This window comes from Anabrus simplex, chromosome 1, assembly GCF_040414725.1.
Source record: "Anabrus simplex isolate iqAnaSimp1 chromosome 1, ASM4041472v1, whole genome shotgun sequence".
Classification (NCBI taxonomy): domain Eukaryota; kingdom Metazoa; phylum Arthropoda; class Insecta; order Orthoptera; family Tettigoniidae; genus Anabrus; species Anabrus simplex.
Genome location: NC_090265.1, coordinates 701765117 through 701780476, shown reverse-complemented (window position 1 = coordinate 701780476; position 15360 = coordinate 701765117). Strand labels below are relative to the sequence as shown.

General features: G+C 43.4%; 1 protein-coding gene across 1 annotated transcript in view; it reads left to right on the top strand.

The window, feature by feature from the left end:
* Nucleotides 1-15360, top strand: part of LOC136872229 (neurotactin) — a 402540-nt gene that overhangs the window by 334040 nt on the left and 53140 nt on the right. The window contains exon 3 of the mRNA XM_067146058.2: nt 14899-15057. Coding sequence (XP_067002159.1) covers nt 14899-15057 — 159 coding nt within the window. The remainder of the gene's footprint in view (nt 1-14898; nt 15058-15360) is intronic.

Genomic DNA, 15360 nt, shown 5'->3' with positions numbered 1-15360 from the left:
TGAGTGTATGTTAACGGTTCACTATGCTATTGTCCGACTCATTGGCTGAATGGTCAGCGTCCTGGCCTTCGGTTCAGAGGGTCCTGGGTTCGATTCCCGGCCGGGTCGGGGATTTTAACCTTCATTGATTAATTCCAATGGCCCGGGGGCTGGGTGTTTGTGCTGTCCCCAACATCCCTGCAACTCACTCACCACACATTACACTATCCTCCACCACAATAACACGCAGTTACTTTCACATGGCAGATGCCGCCCACCTTCATCGGAGGGTCTACCTTACAAGGGCTGCACTCGGCTAGAAATAGCCACACGAAATTAATAATAATTAACTATGCTATTTAATTAGCATATTTGGTGCTGTGCTACGGTATAAAAAGCAGCAACTAATTTCACTAAATTTAGTCTAGCGAACGGAGTAACTGCCCTCGTAAAACATTGATCACCAGCGCGAGCTGTCACAGACACACGGTCTGTGATTGTCCTCCCAGTGCATAGTGGTGTCAGCAGCACAATTATCGTAGATAACATCGATCGTGTGTCGTGTTCAGTGTCATAATGAAATTGTGGCTGCGCATGACTAATAGTTCCCACGGAATTCACTGCAGGGGAAGTGATCCAGGAAATAGCTGCTTCATCACTGTCCGCTTTACTACCTGGGTTCTACTCTGACTCGTAACTTTTCCACTGAGGTATTGAACTCTTCATCTGAGTTGGAAATATTTCACACGTTCACCTAGCAAGTGACTGTGTGGTTTGGGTCACATACTGCAGCTGTCAGCATGCATTCAGGAGGTAGTGGGTTCTAACCCCACTCTCGCCAGCTCTGAAGATGGTTTTCTGTACTTTCCTATTGTCTCGCCAGCCAAATGCTGGGGCGCTTCCTTCCCACTCCTAGCCCTTTCTTATTCCTTCGTCGCCATAAGACCTGTACGCGTCGGTGCGACGTCAAAAAGAAAAGTTCTACATTCTTTCTCCCGTGGGTGGGGGTGATAAAATAACATCCACGGTATTCCCTGTCTGTCGTAAGAGGTTACTAAAGGGTGACCAAGTGCTCTCAACTTAGAGCGTGGGTTGGCGACCACGGGATCCTGAGCTGAGTCCGGGCATTGCCTCCAATTATTTATATATCAGACTCCTTACTTTTATCTTATCTGTCCGACGTTTTCACGCCTGTCGTGGTCCTCATCTTTCTTTAGGGGATACCTTCATTTTGCGAAGTGTCGTATCTCTTACATTTCTCCCCTCTGATTACTGTAAATAGAGGATAGTTGCCTAGTTATACTTCCTTTTAAAACAATAATCACCACCACCACTTCCACCCTTACTGAAAATGTGCTAAGTCCAAATTCGTAGAACTGAGTAGCTCACGCAGTAGAGCGCTGGCCTCCTGACTCCAAGTTGGTGGATTCGACCTCTCTCGTGGTTTTTTTTTTTTTTTTTTTTTTTTGAAGGTATTCATATACGTGAATCTAGTGTCGGTGAGCAAAATAAAGGGGAACCAGTCCCGCAGCCCGGCAGCGCAGTCTGCACACGAGAGGTGCGTGCGTGACAGGACGTCCGCAGTAAATACATTGTCACGTAAGCTATTTCTAACAAACAAACAAGCAAACAAACAGAAACAAATTAACAACACAAAAAATAAAAGTACTCGCATATATCACGCCAGGAGATGTTGAAACTGCCTCCCTTCGTTGTTCAAGCATTTCTGGCACGTGCTTAGGAAATTGTTAATTACTTTTCAGTTACTTTGTACCCGTTCGAACAGAACCATAGGAAATTTCCATTTCCTGAGCAAGTCGTCGAAGTGATTTTGTAGGAGACCTTCCCAGAGCGTTACCAATGTTTGCTAGCTATTTGCTTTACGTCGTACCGACACAGACAGGTCTTATGGCGACGATGGGACAGGAAAGGCCTAGGAATGGGAAGGAAGCGGCCGTGGCCTTAATTAAGGCACAGCCCCAGCATTTGCCTGGTGTGAAAATGGGAAACCACGGAAAACCATCTTCAGGGCTGACGACAGTGGGGTTCGAACCCACTCTCTCCCGGATGCGAGCTCACAGCTGCGCGCTCCTAACCACACGGCCAACTCGCCCGGTCGTTACCAATTTTACCTACAGTTTCTTGTGTGAGTGATGTACATGGTTTATTACGTTTCTTATCAAGAAGACTTTCCGTCTTACGTAATTTATTTACTAATCTATGAATCGAAGTCTGACCTGGAACTTGAACATCAGGAAACTTCTCTTGAAATAATCTCCTTAAGGCCCTCGCACTTTTGTACGGATGTATGAATCGTAAACGAATACTCTTTGGGGAACAGAATACCGATACCCGACTTGAGCCACCCGAGCCATTTCACTGAATTCACACACTGTACTAACGTCACCAACGAAACACGTGCTACGTTTGCAAACGTTCAACACGTATTGAAACTTGGCGGGGTAGCGCGGCCTTGAGTCATCCAGCACTGTATTCCGTCACCGGCCGACTCTCTCACTCAGGAATTCCGGCGCACAGGATGGAGCGGTCCCGCTTTATTCTGCTCATCCGGTATTTACCAGCACGTAAATGAACGCCTGCGGAGCAGCATTCCAGGACCTCATTGTCTCCGAAAACCGTAAAGGTAGTTGCTATTTTGCGATGATTGCAGCATTTTTTTCATCCGTCTCTTGGCACAGGCCAGACCAAAATGTAGCTTGCACCGAAGTCCCTGTCTCATTTATGGCCATGACAGTATGGAAGCTGCTAAGTTACGTGAAGTAATAAATACGTTTCGGGATTATAATTGGCTGCAAGAATATCTTGAGAATATTGAGAGGAACAGGGGTGAAAAGTCAGGTTGTAGGTTTCACCAAGAGAAAAAAGTCCTCAGAGTTTTAGTTACTTTGATGGGGGTGAATATATCTCACGGGGATCACTGTATGTACCTAACTAACTAACCCCATGGCACAACAGCCCCGAAGGACCTTAGCCTACCGAGCGACCGTTGCTCAGCCCGAAGGCCTGCAGATTACGAGGTGTCGTGTGGTCAGCACGATTAATCCTCTCGGCCGTTATTCTTGGCTTTCTAGATTGGGGTCGCTGTCTCACCGTCAGATAGCTCCCCAATTGTAATCACGTAGGCTGAGTGGACTTCGAACCAGCCTTCAGATCCAGGTAAAAATCCCTAATCTGGCCGGGAATCGAACCCGGGCCTTCGGGTAAGAGGCAGGCACGCTACCCCTACACCACGGGGCCGGCACTGTATGTACCTACTATAGGTGTTAATATAGGGTACGGGGCGAACTTCACTGGAATAATCACGGGTTTGTAACTAAAGTTCACAGATCTCTCCAGTGGTTATAAGAGTATTTAGGAGTTTTAGTAACGATGTAGTCCGTCTCTGTGGTGTAGTGGTTAGTGTGATTGGCTGCAACCTCTGGAGATCCGGGTTCGATTCCCGGCTCTGCCACGAAATTTGAAAAGTGGTACGAGGCCTTCGGCGGTGGCAACTAATCACACTAACTACTACACCACAGAGGCGGACTTGGAATAATTCACCAAAGGAAATGTTTGGCTATTTCCAACTTCTTTGACATCTTCTTATTCCGTTGAGGCCCCTTGGACCATGTGGTTCCCAACTCTGGTGAGCTTTCTTCTCAGCCCAGTATTCCTTCATCTTTGCGCTGTGGGTTGCTTTCCTTTCCTGGGTCTACTTCACTCCCACTCCAGGACGCAGCTGTCAGTGACTGGAGAGTGTCGGATGTTCTGATCAGCATTCTAAATTTATCCCTGTTGAATATATCTTTGGGATCAATTTTTAAAAAATCCAGGTCTTTTCGGACCTGTTTCGTCCATTTACCATTTGTCTCCTTCCCTCTAGAAATGGTGTTGAAGATTCTTGAGGTCGGTCTCTTGTTGTCCATTCTGACTATGTGGCGTAGAAGATAAGTCTCCTCTTTCTCGTGGCTGATGTTATGCTCTCTAACTGTTGGTAAAGCTCGTTATTGTGCCTAATTCTGTATTCACCTCTCTCTTTAATGGGGCCCTTGCTTTTTCTCAGAATCTTTCGTTCTTTCGGTTCCAAATTCCTGAGTTGCCCCTTTTCAACCATGTTCAAGCAATCCGAGGCCTATAGTATCGAAGGTCTTACTACGGTTTCATAGTATTGAAGTTTGAGGCTAAGGGAAAGGGATTTGTCTTGTAAACGTTCTTACAGAGATGGAAAGGAGGAAAGCTCTCTCCACTTTGGCACACCTAGCTTTCATGGCTAGATCTTCACTAACGTTCGAGGTCATCCATTCTCCGAGATATTTGTAGGAGTTAGTCTTCTTTATTACTCTGTCTCCATGTGGGATTGAGTAGGGGGCATCTCTGATGTTGGTGGTGAACTCCGTTTTGTTAATGGCAATATTCAACTCTACTTTAGCTGCTATGTCACTGAAGGGGGAGAGTTGGTTTGTAGCTTTCTCTATACTTGATGCTAGGAGTGTGAGATCTGCGAAGGCCAGGCAATTTATGTTTAACTTGTCCTTCTTGAAACCCATTCTCAACCCAGAGTTGTTTGGTAGTGTTTTCGTCCACTCACGAATGACTTACTCTAGCATGCAGTTGAAGAGAATAGGGGATAAACCATCCCCATGCCTAACACCTGTTCTGATATGAAAGCTTTTGGGTAGTTCCCGTCTGAATTTTACCTTTGACTTGGTGTTTGTCAAAGTAGACTTTACTAGATTCAAGGTCTTATTATCTAGTCTCAATTCAGCAAGGGTCTGAAAGAGGGATTGTCTATCTGTGGAATCATAAGCTTTCTGGAAGTCAACGAAAATCGCCACAAAGGGTGAAGAGCTCATATCCTTTTAAGTGAGAACAGTTGATATCATTGAGTGAAGAAAAGAATAGGTAAGCAAACAACGATAGGGAATCTTTCAGGTGAGCGACAACTAAATGCTGATCAGTGATGATTGATTGATAGTGCTTAGTAATGACATTCAGAGGATGATTCATGTATCTGGATGGTACTTATAGGACCAGTCGTGTTGCACTAGCACTTTCTGGCCCAGTGAGGAAAGCCATAGCAAACTACATGTCCTCATAATACTTCGCACGATTCAGTTTTGCGCTTATCGGATTTTTGGGGATCTCCCTATAATCGCTTAACGTTTATGGTACATTTTTGAGGATCCAACCGGCCTCTGAGCTGAAGACCATTAGAGGGACTCTCATTTCCCTTTCCACTGGAGCCCAAAGAAGGTCCATGACATATACTGTACACAACAGCTGACAGCCCCGGAAGAACACTTGAGTGTGTTTAATCCATCAACTACTTGGAATTTATGACACAAAGCAAGTGACAAGATGAGTCATTACGATGACTTAGACACCACAAGTTCGAAGGACACACTCACTCTTAATGAGCGACATTCAGAGAGCCCTATTCTGTTGTACAATATAACGTGGTAGGAGCTGAGTGATTCAGATGATAGAACGCTGTGTTCTCCTGACCCCCATTTGGCGGGTTCAATCCTCCGACTGTTAGTTGGTATTTGAAGGTGCTAAATTGCGCTAGCGTAGTGTTACGACAGATTTACCGACAAGATAAAGAATTCCTGAAGGTCAAACTGCCGATACCCTGGATCTCTTAAGATCTACAGCGATCGAAGGGACGTTAAATAATAATAAGTAGAGGACCCATGTTGCTTCGCAGCATCCATTATAAATAGGTCAGTCATATTGTTTTTCCTGCCCCTTTCAATGGTTTTATGATCATTTAATTAGAAGCGCGTTGTGGTATACTGCAGTTCGTAGTCAGAATTCATTCTGACGTCATCATGCCGCCTGTTTGGTGAAAATATATCCATGGATTCGCTTTTTTTTATCGTGCAGTTCTTGATGGAGAGCTTGTTGTGTCGTATAAGACAATGGTATTTTTTAATCGCAGTTCTTCCATATAGAACGGTTGTCTTGTGAACTCAGAGCTTAATCTCGAAGGAGCGGTTTTTTTTAAAGACAGAGAACATTTTAAAGATACCGATAGGTGTTCCCAGATAATGTCTAATGCGTATGTCATGATGGGGTCTGTTTGTTCGTAGCCGGTATGAGTGGCTCAGACGGTTGAGGCGCTGGCCTTCTGACCCCAACATGGCAGGTTCGATCCTGGCTCAGTCCAGTGGTATTTGAATCTGCTCAAATGCGTCTGTGTCGTGTCGGTAAATTTACTGGCACGTAAAAGAACTGCTGCGGGGCAAAATTCCGGCACCTCGGTGCCTCCAAAAACCGTCAAGAGTACCTAGTTAGTGGGACGTATAAACAATAACATTTTTGTTTCTACGTTGATATTTTTATCTCAGCAGCATGTACGTTATTAGGAACGCTTTGCCATCTGTTGAATATATTTGGAAGCTGGGAGTTAGAGAATCAAAGTGTATTCTTCCGTGATCAGAGGAAGTGTATACTCTCTGGCCTGTCAGGTAGTAATCAAACGTAGCTGAATACAATGGCATTACTAAGAATGAAAATACTAATACTACTGAAAGTGTTAGTGGAGCCTCCGTGGCTCAGGCGGCAGCGGGCCGGCCTTTCACCTCTGGGTTCCGTTATTCAGATCTCGGCCACTCCATGTGATACTTGTGCTGGACAAAGCGGAGGTGGAACAGGTTTTTTCTCCGGGTACTCCGGTTTTCCCTATCATCGTTCATTCCAGCAACACTCTCCATTATCATTTCATCTGTCAGTCATTAAACATTTGTCGCAGAGGAGTGCGACAGGCTTGGGCGGCCGGCACAATTGCTATCCTCGCCACTACATGTGGGCTTCATTCATTTCATTCCTGACCCGGTCAAATGACTGGAAACAGGCTGTGGAGTTTCATTTCAATGAAAGTGTTAGTCGCTTACCAACCTGCTAAGTGCAAAATGTATTACGGGTTAGGGTAAGCCTTCGCCTGCAATTATTGGAGTGAGTGGTGGTGGTGGTGGTGATTATTGTTTTAAGAGGAAGTACGACTAGGTAAACCATCCTCTATATAACACTAATCAGAGAGAAAAAAATGGAAGGGTTCCGACACTTCGAAAAATGAAGGTATCGGCCAAAGAAAGACAAGGGCCACGAAGGGCGTGAAAATGAAAGACTCCCTAGCCCTCGCAAACCTAATAGCGTCGGGGTCGGAAAAGAACAAGAGTTGACCAAGAGAGTTCAGACAGGATAGATGAAAGTGAGAAGCCTGGCACAAGTAAGTGGAAGCAATGTCAGGACTCAGCTGAGAGCCCCGTGGTCGCCAACCCACGCTCCAAAGTTCAGAGCCCTTGGGGCCCCTTTTAGTCGCCTCTTACGACAGGCAGGGGATACCGTGGGTGTTATTCTACCGCCCCCACCCACAGGGGTATTGGAGTGATCATTTAATGATTTGATTTTATGATTACTCAAAGTTGGCTGAACTTAGAGACCTATCAATGTCTCATGATTAACCGGCAGGTAATTCCGGAGAGAAGCAAATCGGTTGAGTAGAACGGACGTACGAATTTGCCAAAGCTGTTTTAGTGAATTCTTTTAATATATACGATTTGATACCACGTTAAGCAACAATCTACTGTAGGTTCGAATTTGGTTTCTTTGCTTCTTTTCTTTTAAAGGAGAGTGGGGACCGAATGCTTGAACACCTTTCTCGCTTAAAAATTGTAACTGTCTGATTGGGGTGCGATCTCGTTCAAAATAGTCGATTGTTTTAGGGTGGGAAGGGCAACATTGAAGTCCTCTGGTGACGACAAAGTTAACGTAGCCATGGGAACAACCTGTTGTTTGTCTTCCATCCGTTTATAAGAGTGTTCCGCCAGTCTGAATTTTTTAGTTTCTTCCACCACAGTCGGGATCTGGAGGAGTTGTGTGATGGAGTACGTACGGCCCTTGAGAATGCGCACAATGTGGAAATAAATAAATAAATAAATCTAAAACAAATGTTGACAATGAATTCAGTAGAATGGTGTCAGGTGAGGATTAACCAAATGAGGTCCGATAGAAAGTTGAAAACGGTTATGCTGGTAGAAGTACTGTATGTGGAAGGAGTGCTAAGCTCAGCCAGGGGTCCGGTGGTCTGAAGTTTAGAGCCTAGGGTTACCCCGTTTAGTGGCCCCTTACGACATACAGGGGATGCCGTGGAGATATTCTACGCCCCAACCAACGGTGGCGTGCCAGATGCGACCCGTGCCACTAGCGACTGCATAATCTGTAACCGTGCCGGATGCGACCGGCGTTGACAAACAAATTGTCATTTGATAAGTTGTGTCATCACCCAAGATAAGGTAAGCTAAACGAAGTGAAATGCCATTTCAGTAAGTCCTATAAGCAGCTACTACCCCTACTTTACATAACACTTCTGAGGGAAACTCGTTTTACAACACGAAACATGGTGATGCGTTTACGTCTTTTCTCACCGGGCGAGTTGGCCATGCAGTTAGAGGCACGCGGCCCTAAGCTTGCATCCGGGAGATAGTGGTTCAAATCCCACTGTCAGCAGCCCTGAAGATGGTTTTCCGTGGATTCCCATTTTCCCACCAGGCAAATGCTGGGGCTGTACTTTAATTAAGACCAGGGCCGCTTCCTTCCCATTCCCATTCCTTGCCTGGTGCAGGTCTTTCTACCGGACTCCCTTGGGCGGCCTGCGCGTCTGGATGTGGGGTTATGATAATGAAGTAGGGAGAGATGAAACCCGGTTTCGGCACGTACCCTACTCCTCTCGAATAATGCCAAGGGGTCTGCTCAATGCTTTACGCCGCCATCCGACGGCCGAATCACCATCAACAGCATCATATCCCCTCACTCCATTTGAACACTGCGAAAAGGTTTGGATTTGAATCCCGGCTTTTGGCATGCAATCTAGTGATTAGAAACTGTCTACCACCAACTTTCCTACCCTGCCAGCCAACATTCTGATGGTGATTTTTTTTTTTCATCCAGGCTAAGTGGCTCAGACGGTTGAGATGCTGGTCTTCCGACTCCAACTTGGCAGGTTCGATCCTGGCTCAGTCCGGTGGTATTTGAACGTGCTCAAATACGTCAGCTTTGTGTCGGTGGATTTACTGGCACGTAAAAATAAGTCCTGCGGGACTAAATTCCGGCACCTCAGCGTCTCCTTAAACCATAAAAGTAGTTACTGGGACGTAAAGCCAGCAACATTATTATAGTTTTCTTTCGACCAACGGCACTCGAACTTGCTAACAATGGTGTCAGACCTTTATTTTAGAAAATACGAAGTTAGCTACTTACAAGCAATCTGCCACTTGGTGACAGCCCTTAATGCAGATCAATTGTAAGTGATTGATGGGTCGCATGCGGCACGATGCTTATCCGCTCGGTCGCTATTGGCACGATAATGGCCGGGTCGCATCCGGCACGGTCGCATCTGGCACGTAACCCAACCAACGGGCGATTGTTCTGTTTGTTGCACAGCTGCTCTCAGAAGGTAACCATACATATACCGCCGTCAGCGAGAAAACCAGCCATGCTGTAAACATGAGCACGTGCTCATGTTAACGTCTATTGGTTGATGTTACCGCAGGACGCTTGCGCCGAGACATCAAAATAGTTCGTAAGTCAGGTCATAGCACAATGCGATCCTACATGCACAATGTCCAAACTATAACTTATCAAATAATTTCAGTCAGAACAACATGCAAGAACCAATTCATTGTCATTAATATAAGCGCGCAATTCAATCTGAAGAATGCCGGGGACAAATGCTCTCACGCTTGACCCGCCATGTTGAATATCTAGCCTCCATGACATCGAGCGTTCGCGCCGTATTGGATCTTTTACCACAATGACATCGTCCGTTCGCGAAGGTTCGACGGCAACTTTACCTCCATAGAGTTGGCGTGGAGCGTGTTAAACGGATATGTTGCACGTAAAACTCGTACAAGCCATTATATCAGTGAGGCTCTGGTGAGTTTTAACAGCTGTAATGTGGCGTGCCTTTTATCACGTGGTGGCGGAAGAGCTAAGATTCTGGGAATTGGACTGTCTGTGCAGTATGACTGTCGACTATCTTGTCATTAATCCGAATGATACGAGTAGTAATGAGAAAGATGAATTCGACTTGAAAGGAATCCGTCATTTATCAGATTCTAATTAAGTAAAGTACTGTATTTCAATTTTCTTTAATATTGCATTTTCAAAACTCTTCCCTTCTAGAATGTAATTCTATTGAAGTATTAAATATTAAAGCGTGAATTTTTCCTTATGTTTGCTGCTGAAAATGATTTATTACGTATTTACATTTTGAGCATAACCTCAAATTATTCCTCGCGGCCAGTGACTATAATTTGCTTCGTAATTCATATCATTATTGCATTCAGTCTACATGTTGACATCAGTAGCACCTGGCAACAGTCTGACAGTGAGGTAATCGCAGTAATCAGCCGAGGTAATGGCAGTTCCAAGACAACCACACGTGGCTCTTGTAATGTTCTCGGAAGTAGCCCGGCCATTCTCCAATCAATGTGAAGACCGCGGATTGATGCATGGTATTATTTGTCCACATCAGTTTCGGTTCTCTCGAAGACGGCAGAATAGCAAGAAGCATAAAAGCTAACAAACTAGAGCAAGAAACAAAATTCATAAATTATACCATAATGAAATTGAAGGTATATTATTAAAAGGCAGTTATATCTTTCTCTACATATGCGAATTCCTCGATTAACTGCTGTACGCATAATATATTTTCCTGTAGTGTTTGAATTATCGACCCTTCTACTATTCGCGCAACTTTTAGTGATACATGGACTCCCCGGACTCCCTAGTGCTGATTCGGTCGACCTCGGTTATCATCGAGATTCGTATTGGCAACCCTTGAAACACAATCTATCGCTTATGCATCGTTGTGCGACATCTGGCGTACACTTTAAGTACTAGTACTGTTGTTGTTTACACAGCAAAGCCAAGCTATAGAATTCATGCTAGGAACAAGATTGGCATCGAGAAATGTTATATAATGTGCGTGTGTGTGTGTGTGTGACACAGTTATTGGTTTAAGATAATATAGGTTTAGAAAATTCACATCGATCATATTATCGATTCAATTCAGATTTCATTTCCATTCAATTGGCAGTATTGCCGGAAGCGGGAGAGCTCACTCGTTACTCCTCTCCCCCTTAACACTTAATATCACTCTAAAGTTGCGCGATAGTACATAGTAATAATTATTCTTTTAACCAAATAAATGCCTGCTATATTCACCGCACTTATTTCATTATAACATTAATGTAACATTAAGAGTGTATTGAAAATTTCGTTCTTATTTTTATATAGAACTTTATTTTGCAATAACAAATAATCGCATCAACTCATGAACTGATAATACGGCTAAATATCAAGGCCAAAAAATGGCAGCCTCCATGACAGTTACAGTTAGTTCGCTGTGCTTCAACCAGGCCTGTTATAAAGAATGTGTTTAGCAGTCTGTATCTTTCATGTTGTTGGTTTCTTCGATGTAAATAAAAGATAATAATAATAATAATAATAATAATAATAATAATAATAATAATAATAATAATAATAATAATAATAATAATAATATGTTTTATTTATTCTGGCAAAGTTAGGGATGTGCTCTCTTTCTTGCATTGTCCATTTCTGAACGAAAATGTTTACAGTATCGTTATTATTCATGTTCGGCATCAGTATAAAATAATATTGAACTCTGTATTTTGATAGTATTTTGAAACAGACCTTTTATTTTTTACAATCTGCTTTACGTCACACCGATGTAAATAGGTCTTATAGCGACGATGGGATAGGCTAGGAGTGGGAAGGAAGCGACCGTGGCTTTAATTAATGGACACCGAGCTCGATAGCTGCAGTCGCTTAAGTGCGGCCAGTATCCAGTAATCGGGGATAGTGGGTTCGAGCCCCACTGTCGGCAGCCCTGAAGATGGTTTTCCGTGGTTTTCCATTTTCACACCAGGCGAATGCCGGGGCTGTGCCTTAATTAAGGCCACGGCCGCTTCCTTCCACTTCCTAGGCCTTTCCTATCCCATCGTCGCCATAAGACATCTGTGTCGGTGCGACGTAAAGCAAAAGAAATAAAAAGTTAATGGACAGCCCCAGCATTTGCCTGGTGTGAAAGTGGGAAACCACTGAAAATCATTCTTCAGGGCTGTCGACGGTGGGGTTCGAATCCACTATCTCCCGATTTCAAGTTGATAGTTACGTGACCCAAACCGCACGGTGAGGCAGAACTTGAGGTGGAATGTAAAAAGTTACTCTGGTTTCATATAAAATTAATGGAACACAACGGTCCACAAATATGCCACTATACAGTCTTGTTATTCCTGTTTGGTTGTGGCGCAATGCAGCATTTCGGAAGAAAATTGGTCAATCCTAATATACCCCGGTCCCAATAAGTACGGATTAGTGAGACTCTACCGTAGTTATTTACCTTAGGGATGTTGCGATATTATCGATATGAGTTAATATCAATACTTTTCTATCGGTATTTCTGTATTGATTATTTGTTTCGATATTTTTTAAACTCTTTTTTGCTTTACGTTGCAGTGACACAGCTTGGTCTTATGATGACGAATGGATAAGTGGCTTGGAGTGTGAATGAAGCGGCCGTGGCCTTAATTATGGTACAGCCCCAACAATTGCCTGGTTCGATACTGTTTAATGATATTACTGAAATCAAAAAAAAAAAAAACTGCTTGGAAAATTATAATGAAGAGTAAACTTCGTAAATAGCATATTGACCCAAAAGAAAGACACGAAGTATTTTAATATGTGTATAAAAAGGAACCGTTTTTCTCTTTGGGAAAATCAAATGATCATAAATATGTCCAGGTCATGGCGATCCATCTACGGCTGGTAATTTCAAATGGCAACAGCCAAAAGACATAGGCTGCACGGTTGCTAGGTGACATTGTCTGGTCATCCAGTCATACCTTACATCACTGCCTGCACGGTTGCTATGGTTTCACTTCCGTCACATTTTGTCGCGTTACGTTACACAAATATTTCGTATGACTCTTAGTCATAAGATATATTTGTGTCAAAAGATGGTGACCGATGAGAAGGGCATTTGTCCTTTTATTGGCTAGTCATTCATTTATCTCAGTTCTATGTGTGTGCCTAGCTTAGCTGCTGTTGGCCTGTTGCATTTTGTAGACATTTTCTACTTTGCGAGTAAATCTCATTTATTCATCGCATATATATATACTAAAGGAATTTAACAGACACTTCCCCTAGTTGAGGGTTACCTAAAAGACAAATTATAACTAAACAATGATAATATTCAATAATGTCCGAAGGATTGGAAAGAAATCATCAACGACAAAGCGTCTCAGCGAAGGTGGTTGCGTAAAATGCTGATTGGTGTTTCTGCGTTGGTGGTTTCTCGTGAAAGATACTGTCAGTTATGTAAATAGCCTCACCGCTTGGTAATATGTGGATGTACTTGACAAAAATAGACAGATGAATGTCACAATGCTCTAAATATTTCACATTATGACTTTGTACGCACTATTTTGATGGTTTTTGATTCTCTTAATTATTTTTTCCTTTGGAACCTACGCGATCCCAAATTTAAGGAACATCAATATAATTTCAAATACTTGTATTTAAAAAAAAAAAAAACCACTTGATATCCAGATGTATTGATACATTATATTGACAACTAGCTGATGTACCCGTGCTTCGCTACGGAATTCTACATTGTATACGGAATTCTAGTTTACACGTTGTCAGCAAGATTGTATTAAATCGCATAGCTCTTAACGTTACCCTAAAAACGCGATGGGGTAGTCACGAAACATCTTTCCCATATGAAGACTGAGTTAGGAAATTTTCTCTGTAATGGTAGACCGGCTTGCATACCATCAGTCATAATCAGGTTGGGGAGTTCTCGTTGTAATGGTAGACACTCACTCTCCACCTGCCTTTTTAAATCCTCAGAATGACTGTCTTAGTGGTTTTCCGAATGAAATGAACATACATTTTTTTTTTGCTAGGGGCTTTACGTCGCACCGACACAGATAGGTCTTATGGCGACGAAGGGATAGGAAAGGCCTAGGAGTTGGAAGGAAGCGGCCGTGGCCTTAATTAAGGTACAGCCCCAGCATTTGCCTGGTGTGAAAATGGGAAACCACGGAAAACCATCTTCAGGGCTGCCGATAGTGGGATTCGAACCTACTATCTCCCGGATGCAAGCTCACAGCCGCGCGCCTCTACGCGCACGGCCAACTCGCCCGGTTGAACATACATTGTAATGACGTCAGTAGGAATGGCGCGATTAAAAGCAATGCTTTCATATGAAATACTCGATCAAATGAAACACCATATATTTTCTCACTTTTAACGAACAGGACTACACTGCCGATCTAACAGTCCAAAGTTCCAGAGCTCGAATGACCAAGCCGCATACAGCCGTGGTTCTTGAACAATCTTCGTCTTTTTTCGGCGGGGAGAGGTTCGAATAGTGGGGACTCCCAGGGTAAAATATATGCCCTTTTACTAATCTGCTTCCTAGGAGTACCCGATGAGTCAGAAAATATCAATCCACTACACTGGCGGCGGAACGAACTGAACAAGGCCTGGGTGTCTTAAGATGTGTCCTATCATTCTATCTCTTCTTCTCGCCATATTTAGCCGAATCGTTCTCTCACCAATTCGATCCGGTGTCTCTTCATTCGATCTATCGATTTCACCTTCAACATTCTGCTGTTTCACCACATTTCAAAAGCTTCTATTCTCTATATTTCTGAGCTAATTATCGTTCATGTTTCACTTGCATACAGTGCGACACTCCAGATGAAAGTTTTCAATAACATCCCCCCCCCCCCTATATTAATGTTCGAATTGAAATATCGATGTTTTATTTTATCGGATTGTCCCTAATTTACCTGCTTAATGCTGTTCTTGTTTCTTCTCCAGGATGGTGAGAGTGAACATGAAGAGGATAAGGACCTGTTACACGATGCGCCCTCTGGCACTCCCGCAGCAGACCGGGACTCCGTGTGCACAGGGCAAGACCAGACTCCGCCCTCCAAGCGGCTGTCGCTCAAGATCTCCAACCCCTTCAAAAAGGGAAAGGTAATGATCTGTTAACAACAATACTTTCTTAATGGTACTTCTTGTTGACCTCTCCAAGTCACAATTTCATGGTTGAACTTCAGATCTTTCAATAATCAGAGAAGTATTTTGATGGACGATTTATGATAATATTGTTCACATCTTTCTACACCACACGTATTGTACCTAAAATACTGAATTGATAATGCTCCTTAACATGATAGTATTATTTTTCGCTTGAAATCATTGTTTACTTTCATTGAATTTTAAGCAGTTATAATTCACTATTCTGATAATCAAAATACAACAAAATAGTGTCCTCTA